At 64.3% G+C, this 9,168-nt stretch overlaps 1 protein-coding gene across 1 annotated transcript in view; it reads right to left on the bottom strand.

Moving 5' to 3' along the window:
• Positions 1–9,168, bottom strand: part of ABCA2 (ATP-binding cassette, sub-family A (ABC1), member 2) — a 21,973-nt gene that overhangs the window by 11,801 nt on the left and 1,004 nt on the right. Inside the window, exons 2-13 of the mRNA XM_011957400.1 lie at positions 5,390–5,483; positions 5,074–5,076; positions 4,112–4,223; positions 3,873–4,036; positions 3,523–3,650; positions 3,253–3,363; positions 2,754–2,972; positions 2,061–2,428; positions 1,703–1,862; positions 567–695; positions 290–457; positions 110–206 (exon numbers count right to left, since the gene is read on the bottom strand). Coding sequence (XP_011812790.1) covers positions 110–206; positions 290–457; positions 567–695; positions 1,703–1,862; positions 2,061–2,428; positions 2,754–2,972; positions 3,253–3,363; positions 3,523–3,650; positions 3,873–4,036; positions 4,112–4,223; positions 5,074–5,076; positions 5,390–5,483 — 1,753 coding nt within the window. The remainder of the gene's footprint in view (positions 1–109; positions 207–289; positions 458–566; positions 696–1,702; positions 1,863–2,060; positions 2,429–2,753; positions 2,973–3,252; positions 3,364–3,522; positions 3,651–3,872; positions 4,037–4,111; positions 4,224–5,073; positions 5,077–5,389; positions 5,484–9,168) is intronic.

Genomic DNA, 9,168 nt, shown 5'->3' with positions numbered 1-9,168 from the left:
GGCAAGGTCAGGGCGGGGCCAAGGAGTGGGAGGGCACAGGGGGACAAGTGGGGCTGGGCTGGGGAGGAAGAGGTCTGTGGGGGGCTGAGGAACAGGGAGGGCAGCTCACTGGCAAACACAGTGACGTTGTCCTGGTAGGCCTGGTTGAGCGTGTAGTTGACAATGCTCTCCTCATCGGGGAATCCCTTGAAGATGTCCACGCTCACCTAGGGGGAGGGGCATCGCTGGAGGCCGCCTGGGCATGCACGAGGCAGGGGGTATGGGGGTTGGCTCGGCGGCCCCACCTCACCTTGGACATGAACTGGATCCAGCCACAGGCCGCGTTGTCAATGGTATCCAGCTGCTGCAAGAGGGCCATGCCACTGGGCAGCGAGAAGTTGTCCTGTCTCAGGGCCGGCGGCAGCTCATCCAGCGACAGGTTCAGCGCCTCGGGGTGCAGCCGCAGCTCCGCTACGTACTAGGGGTAGAGGAGCAGCTCAGAGGGGGGCCTGCAGGCCTGCCAAGCCGGGCAGAGAGGGGCTCCCCGCGCCACCTGCGGCTGCCTCCCTCGCGGGCACCCTTGGCACCTGCTGTAGCCAGTGAAGGTGTTGCTGCAGCCTGCCCTGCTCAAGGAAGCTGCGAATCTCGGCCGAGATGTTGAGCCAGACCTGGGCATAGTGAGTCACGTTGCCCACAAAGGCAAAAGTCTCATTGGCCTGCGGAGGGTGAGGCAGGGGCATGGAGTTTCCTGACGGCCCCCCGCCGGCTTGGGGGCTCTCACCCCACTCACCTCGCCAGCGGCTGACCTGTTGAAAACAACCAACCCTCCCCACCTTTTTTTTTTCCCCCCGAGACAGGGTCTCAGTCACCCATGCTGGAGTACAGTGGTGCAGTCCCGGCTTACTGCGGCCTCCACCTCCCAGGCTCAAGGGATCCTCCTCCAAGTAGCTAGGATTACAGGTGCCCACCACCACACCTGGCTAATTTTTTTATTTTTGGTAGAGATGGGGTTCTGCTATGTTGCTCAGACTTGTCTCAAACTCCTGAGCTCAAGCGATCCTCCCACCATGGCCTCCCAAAGTGCTGGGATTTCAAGCATGAGTCCCATGCCCGGGCTCTCCACACCTTTCTGCAGCGCTCATGTGAAACCTGCTTTGCCCTCCACTCCCAGGACAGCATGGCCTCCGGACCCCCAACTGCCCAGCTGTGCCCACCAGCTCCTTTGCTGGACCTCTATCCATGTGTCCCTTAAGCATCCCATGCTCCACCCTCATTTCTCCCACCCTTATCCTAGGGACCCCCCTCTACACCCAGGATTGGCCTCATCCACAGGCCCTCCCCTCTCAGGCCAATGTCTAGCCCTGGCCTCTGCTTGTTCTAGACAGGACCTCTCACCCAGAACGCAAACTACCCAGCTGCCCGCCCACGGAACACTCTGGAAGGTCTCCGGACACACCCCTCCTCCACCAGCACTGCCCTGGACTGGCCACACCCAGCCGGGGGACGCTGCCAGAGCAGACTCTCCAGTGCCTTCCCACAGCAGCCCCTGGAGCTCCCTAAAAGAAAAGTGGCCTCCTGGTCCCCCACCTGCAGAGCCTGTGTACCCGAAGCTGCACCCCTGTACCCCTCCCATGTCAGTTCTGCTGACCCCCTCTGCCCAGGGGTCCCAAGCCTGCAGAGACCCCCTCCCACTCTGCCTGTCAAGTGTCCTAGACCCGCGCACCTTGAGGATGACGCGGTCGACCTCAGAGCCCGCAGGCGCGTACAGGATTTTGGGGTTGCTGGTCATGAGGTGCACGAGGAGGCCTAGGTTCCGCTGCTCCTTGCTCGTGAAGCCCAGGGAGCTCATGTTGCCCCGCCGCAGCGCCTCAGGCTCAATGGTGCTGGGGCAGGGGACAGGAGGCAGGGCCAGGCCATTAGGGGGCGGGTCCGTGAGAGTGGGAGGGGCATCGGGATGGGGCGGGACTTCGGCGCACAGGGCAGGGCGCCAAATGAGACCTCCAGAGCCAGGGCCTAGAGTCAGGGCTCAGGCCCTGCCCCTGGCTGTCCTCCTCACCCCCATTCCCCTGCCGCCCACCTACCGGTTGTTGCCACACAATATGGGCTGCAGGCCGGCCCAGAGCTGCACGAAGGCTGAGCACTGGCCCTGCAGCGTGTCCGGGGAGGCCGGTGCTGCAGCAGAGGGTGCGCCCTCCTCAGCGGTGGCGTTGGGGCCCACGACTGTCCCTGCCCCAGTGCCATTGGCCGCCCCACCCGCACCGCTGGCTGGGGGTCCGGGGGTCCGGCCAGTGCAGGCACCCTGGGGCAGTAGCAGGGCCAGGGCCGACAGGACATCCACATCCTGCAGAACCTTCTGGGCATCCAGCAGGTCCCCCAGAAGCGCCTGCAGCCTCCGTGGGGATGGCGCCTGTGGCGGGGAGTCTGAGCCGTTGGGGGCATCCAGGCCCAGCTGAGAGGAAACAGGCATGTGGGTAGTGAGGGGTGAGATGGACTGCAGGTGGGTGATAGGTCAGGTGCGGAGCAGGGAGACGGCAGCAGGGAGACACAAGCTGGGGATGCTGGGAGGGAGTCTGTAGCCTGGGTAACGGGAGTCCAGGACAGGAGCTGGGATGGTGAGCAGGGGTGAGGCACCAGCCATGGCGCCATTGGACACCCACCCACAGGCAGCATCCCACGCACAGCCTGGGCCCAGGAGCCCCGAGCTCTCCAAGCAGCCCCAGCCCCTCTTTCAACTCAGGCAGCAAGCAGCGGGCAGTGGGCAGGCAGGGCCTCACCTGCTGGGAGACCTTGGCCATGTCCAGCTGGTTCCGGAGCTCATCGGCCAGCCCAGAGAAGCGCCTGGCACGTGCAGCAGCCTGCCCACTGCAGACAGCATCCTGGTAGCGCTGCAGGGCCCCCTTCTGACTCTCAGGCACAGTGAGAATCTGGCCCAGCTTCCCGGAGCCTGGCGTGCAGGTGAGCTGCTCCAGGAGGGCAGGAGCCAGCAGCAGCTCCTGGGGTGGGCACAGGGATCAGTGGAGCCACAGCGAGGACTTTGTCCCCAACCACCAGGGCCTCAGGCCTCACCCTACCCCACCCACCGGCTGGCTCTGGGGCTGCCTGGGTCCTACAACATGCCTCTACCCCTTGTGCCTGCCATAGACCCCTGGGACCCTCCCCCTCTCCCAGGAGGAGCTCCAAGTCACTAAGGGGGCCCTTTCCTCACCCACGGAGCAGAAGCACCCCCAGAGGCAGGCAGCACTCCAGTCCCATCCCACACATGGATGCCCTAACCTCCATCCGGAACAGGGGATTGCTCCCTAGGTGGCTCCAGGGCTCCTGACCCTTGTGGAGGCCGGACTGTGAATCCAGGGCAGATGAGGGACCAAAGAGCAGGTGGTAGACCTGGGAGGTGTGGGGGCATGGCTCAGATGGGGGTGTGGGGGCGTGGCTCAGATGGGGGTGGGGCGTGGCTCAGACTGAGTCCTGAGGATGGCTCGGCAACCAGGGGGCATGGCGGGGGCAGAAGGGAGTGGCCAGAGCTGGGAGCTGTCCTTGCCTCACCTCGGGAGGGTCCACACGGGCGGCCAGGAGGGCTTGGGCTGTGCTATTGGGCAGCGACAGGTTTTGTGTCAGGAAACGCCAGAGCTCCTGCGGGTCTCTGGCCACCGAGTCCAAAGAGAAGGAAGACACTGGACAGGCAGGAAGGTGAGGCTGAGAGGCCGCTGCACCTTGACAAGGTGCCCCACATGAGCTCGGAGCCGAGCCCAACACCACAGCTCTGCCACTGCAGCCTGCGCGTGGCTGGGAGCTCAGGGCAGGTGGAGGGGCCCAGGGTGGACGTGGGTTTCAGCCCAGTGACAGCAGAGCGAGGCCCGCCGCCCTGTCCCCCAACTTCCCTGCACAGGGCACACCTGTAGATCTGTCCAGGTGGCTCCCCGAGGTGCCTGGGCCCGCACTGAGGGCCTCCAGATGCTGGCGCAGGGCCTCCAGCTCTGAGCCCAGGCTGGGCCGCGCTGGGTCGAACAGGTTGCCTTCCTCCACCACACGGTCCAGGCGCTCGAGCAGCTGCGTGACCCTGCACCAGGGCGGATGTCACTCACTGGATGGGCTGGGGAGGGGTGGGTACTCCGAGGGGCGGGTGGGCACTCACGTGGAGTTGGCGTACTGCAGGAAGCCGAACTCGTCCCGCTGGCCGTCCGGGCACAGCGACTGCATGACAGGCAGAATGCCGGCGGACGTCAGGGGCGCCGCTGTGTAGAAGGCTGGCGGACCCACAGGAGAGGGCAGGGTCGGGGGTGAAAGGGGAGAGACAGAGAGGAATCCAGAAGGGGAAGGAGACAGAGGCCGAGAGGAGAAATTTAGAGAAATTCAGGAAGGAGAAGCAGCGTTAGGGAGAAGGCAGCACAGAGCCCTGGCCCCAGCTGGGCTACAGGCTAAGCATTCTGGGGCGAACGACTCCAGCAGGTCAGAGGTCAAAGAGCCACTCACCACCCCTTCTGCCATAACTCCCAGAGCATTCCTTTCCCTTTAGCCAGTGCAGGCCCACGTGCCCTGGCACTCTCCCCCTGAAAACATTTCAGCTGTGGCACTGCCTACAGAGCCCAGGGGAGGACATAGGACCCCCTCTGGGCAGTGACCTCTGACCTCTGGCCAGCTGGTTAGCAGAGTGAGTGCAGGAGCCTGAAGGAGTATGAAGGGAGAGTAGCCAGGACGCTCCAGCCCCAGCCCGGGCCAGCCTATCCTCAGCCCAGGCCAGCCCAGCCCAGCCGTGCCTCAGCCCAGGCCAGGCCAGCCCGGACCAGCCCAGCCTCAGCCCAGACTCCGCCCAGAAGCTGAGGCACCCCACCCCTAGAAGGCAAGGCCAGGCAGAGAGATGCTGCCTCAGCTTGACCCAGGCAACAGTTGTGGCTTTAGGTGGCCTGGCATCTCACTCCCTACCACTGCCCACTTCACTGCCCACCACCCCCCGTCTGGAGCCAGCTGTTCCTGAGACCGGCAGGGGGCCTGGGAGGGCTGTTAATGAAAGCGGGGAGGGCGCTCAAGCCAGGACGGCCCGTGGGCCCCCCGCAGCTGCTGCCTAGGCCAGCCAGGAGGAGGCGGCCGCTCACTTACAGACTGCATGCCAGCCGAGGACAAGAGACCATGCGGGGTGGGGGTCAAAACAGAACAGAGGAGACCAGTGAGTGCCCACATCACCAGGAACAGGCATTGGCATCATCATTTGCGGCCACAGGCCAGCCCCGACCTCCACAGCCCAGCCAGGAGGCACGGCCCAGGACCACACAGAGGAGCAGGCACCACACCTCAGGGACTCGGGGAACAGGACACCCATGTGCAGATGTGCACACACACAGCAGGCGTGCGAGGTGCTGGGAGGGCTCCCCCTCCGCGCTCCCCCAGCTGTGCCCGGGCCTCCTGCCGTGCTCACCTTCCTTCACGGAGATGGTGGGCTTCTTCTGCCGCAGCCCCAGCAGGATGAAGAACAGCACCAGGGGGATGAAGATCTCGAAGGCCAGGACCCACTGGAAAGGGTGGGCCCAGTGAGGGATAGGACAGACCTGTGCTCGCCCAGGCCCTCCCCAGCCTCCCACGGGACCGGCCCAGCCCAGCCAGGACCACATGCTCCCTGTAGCCAGGGAAGGTGGGCACAGGCCCTTCGGGACCACTGAAGGTCTGAGCCCCTTCCAGGGTACTGAGGGTAAGGATTGTCTGGCTCAGCAAATCAGGTTTCCGGTCCCCAGCCCACACTGGGCCTACCTGCCCTCTGAGGAGCCTCAGGGCCTACTGTGACGAATCGGCCAGCTTGTGGTCTACTCTGACCCATGTATATCCCAGCTCATCTTCTTCCTCCCCACCTCCAGGGCTACCTGGGCAAAATCTTGGGGACCATCTGAGCTACTGGCCCCACCTACAGTTCTCACACTGCCCCGGGTTCACCTTCCTCCCCCTTCCTCCCCACCAATACAGGGGCCTGGGGAGATGAGAAGGCCTGGTTCAGAGAGGCCTGGCCTGAGCCCAGGGCCCTGAGCCTCAGAGAAGACCCAGTAAGGGGTCTGACAGCCCCAGTCCCTGAGGCAAAGGCACCTTTTGTGTTTGTTTGTTTTGTTTTGAGATGCAGTCTTGCTCTGTTGCCCAGGCTGGAGCGCAGTGGTGCAATCTCAGCTCACTGCAAGCTCCGCCCCCCGAGTTCACACCATTCTCCTGCCTCAGCCTCCCAAGTAGCTGGGACTACAGGCGGCTGCCACCACACCCACTAATTTTTTCTGTTTTTAGTAGAGACGGGGTTTCACCGTGTTAGCCAGGATGGTCTCGATCTCCTGACCTCGTGATCCGCCTGCCTCAGCCTCCCAAAGTGCTGGGATTACAGGCGTGAGCCACCGTGCCCGACCCAAAGGCACCTCTTTCTGCCCTGTTCCCTCCCCTGACCCGGGGCAGCCAGTCTTGGGCCTCGGAGTTCAGTTTCCCCAGGTCAGCTCCTGCTAGCCCAGGCTGGGCACCAAGGTGAGCCCTAGCGGGACCGGCGTGGAGTGAGAAAGAAGCACTTTGCTCACTTCACCTGAAAACCAAGGACTTCACTGGTTCTTGTGTCCCAGCCCCCAGCTCAGGGAGGAAGAGGAGCTTGGGCCAGCTACTCTCAGGAGAGCCCTTGGCAGACCAGCCCTCTCTGAGACCCACAGGACAGAGGGGCCCTGCCCTCAAGGGCGAGCACCCAACTTGGAGGCATCCTTTGTCCTCATCCCCATCCCAAAACCCTTCAGAGCCCCCAGTGTGCTGTGTGGTCTGGGCCAAGCCCCCAGTCCCTGGGGTGGGGGCGGCTGCTGTGTTTACTGTGCTTGGACAATAGGGCTCTGTGGCCGGGAACATCATGCTGTGGGTGCCCCATGCCCGCCCCAGCCTGTGCCAGCCTCCACCCACTCCCTGAGCCAGGATAGAGCCCAGGGATCGTCGAGGCACTGTGGGCACCAACAGGCACCAGGGCGAGGGTGGCTGCCGGACTGGGGCAATGTCAGAGGCAGGGGTCACAGCGCAGGGCGCCAGCCCTGCCCACACCCGGCCTGCTACGGGCGCTGTAACTGCAGCAACAGGCCCAGCTGCCTTCCCCATTGCTATAGCAACGGCCTCGCGCGAGCTACTGGGAGGAGGAGGAGAGTCCTGGCTGGCGGGCGGCAGGCGCCACAGGAGCATCTGGTTACAGGCGGCAGCACAGGTCTGGCACGCCCTGGGTGCCCCACATGGGTGCCTCCAGGTGGTCCAATCTCCATCCCTCAAGACCAGCCCAGTGCCTTCACATCGCCTGGAGGCCTGGGTGCCCTCTCTGGGCATGACCCCTCCCTGTAGCTCCCGCCTACTGTGTCGGGAGGGGAACAGGTGAGATCCGAAGGTGGCACTGCCACCTGCCATCCCAGTGACTTCATGACAGTGAGCCTGTCCCTTCACCAAGAACAGTCTGTAGCCCAAGGGCAGACCCACGTCCAGCTAACTAAGAGGAGGTAGGTTACACAGACAGGGGAACTGAGGCAAAGAGCTTGGAGGAGTCTGCTAGCAGCACAGAGGTCCTTGGTACCCACCCTCCAGACCCTGGGCTCTGCCCAGGGTGCACCTCTGCCCCAGCAGGGTGCATGGCACGCAGGGCAAACCTCTGTCATCCAAGCCTGGCCCCGAGAGTCCAGCTCTGATGTCTAAGATCCTTCCCAGGAAAGCAGGGACCTGGCAGGAGTGTGCCCAGTGTCCAGCCAGCCCCAGCCCCACATCACAAGCCTGGCAAGGACTCAGCCTCCCTGGGGGAAACAGTTCCCCACCTGCTCCAGCCACGGGCTAAGGACCTCCCCCTGTGGCCCAGTGGGCCTCTGGGAGCCCTGTAGAGTGGGGACCCAGAAAGGTCCTGGGGGGCAGTCCAAACTAGCAGCTGGGAGCCACTCTTGCGGTCAGGACAGTGCACACCTCCCACCTGCTTGCCAGGTGCCCTCATAGGCCACACTCCCTTCCCTGAGCATTGTCCCCACTGGAACAGGGGCCACCATTCCAGCCTCTGCTCCCAGGCCCAGTGGGGACCTTCCTGACAGCAACCTCTGGGGGCTGATACTAATGCATGCCACATGCCACATCCCTGTTCCCTTGGCCCTGCTTTGCTGTCCCCAGTGACCCAATGCCAAGGACTGCAGGCCTGATCCATGGGACTCCACTCAACCAGCTCCAGGTGCCTGGCCAGGGCGTGTACCTAACCCAGGCTCCCTGCCAAGGCCAGGTGCCCAGGGGAATCCTGCCAGCCGTGGTGATGATGGCCACCCCACCTGACTGCAGCCTCGGTTTCCTGCAGTGCATGTTGAAAGATAAACAGGCAGGGACTGGTGCAGCCCAAGGGGTCCCGCCCGGGTGCTGACTGGGCAAGAGGATGTGTCTGCCTCAGGCCTCCACCTGCTCTGGGCCCTGGCCTGGACAATCCCAAGGGCCTTCAGAAACCCAAGCTGGCCCAGGCCTGTGGCCTGGGAGGTGTCCCTTCCCTTCCCAGGGAAGGGGAGCCAAGCTGGCCAGCTGGGGGTATGGCAGGACACCCATATCCCCAAGCCCCTCGCTCCACACAGGACTTCTGTCCCTGATGGCTGTGTGTCCCGCACCCTCAGGTCCACTGGCTGCCCAGGCAGTGCTGGGAAGCTGGTGGTCACAGCTCCAAACGGTAGACCCAGCCCCCAGAGGAGGTGGGGGACCAGGAGGGAATAGAGTGGATCAGGCTCAGGGAGAACTGACCCCAAAGGACAAAGGGGTGCAGAGATTCAGGCTGGCCGAGGCTAGCACAGGACGTTCCCAGTGGCGAGAGCATGAGCAAGGGTCATGGATGTGCCAGGAGGGGTGCGGGGGAGGGGAGGCGGAGAGATGCCTGGGACCAACCTCTATGGCAGGCCGCGGCCCAAGGGCAGGGGAAAGGTGGAGGGAGGGAAGGGACAGGGTCTCTGCTGGGGCCCCAGAGAGGCTGGGCCCAAGGACCATGGAGCCTCAGAGTTGGATGGAGCCCCCCAGGCCTGCCCTCTGTCCTGGGAACCAGGGCCTCCCTCGAGCCGGAGTCCTGAGCGCCGCTTGCCCCCCGCCCACAGCGGCCCCAGAGAGCGCGCTGCAGAGGGCACGGGTGCCGTGACTCAGCCGAGCACCGCGATGTCAGCGGACGCGGGACCGGGCTGGCCACGACCGAGCCACCTCCCCGGAGGCCGCAGC

The sequence above is a fragment of the Colobus angolensis genome, unplaced genomic scaffold (genome assembly GCF_000951035.1).
Source record: "Colobus angolensis palliatus isolate OR3802 unplaced genomic scaffold, Cang.pa_1.0 Scaffold44, whole genome shotgun sequence".
NCBI classification, from domain to species: domain Eukaryota; kingdom Metazoa; phylum Chordata; class Mammalia; order Primates; family Cercopithecidae; genus Colobus; species Colobus angolensis.
This window is presented reverse-complemented; position numbering and strand designations above follow the sequence as displayed.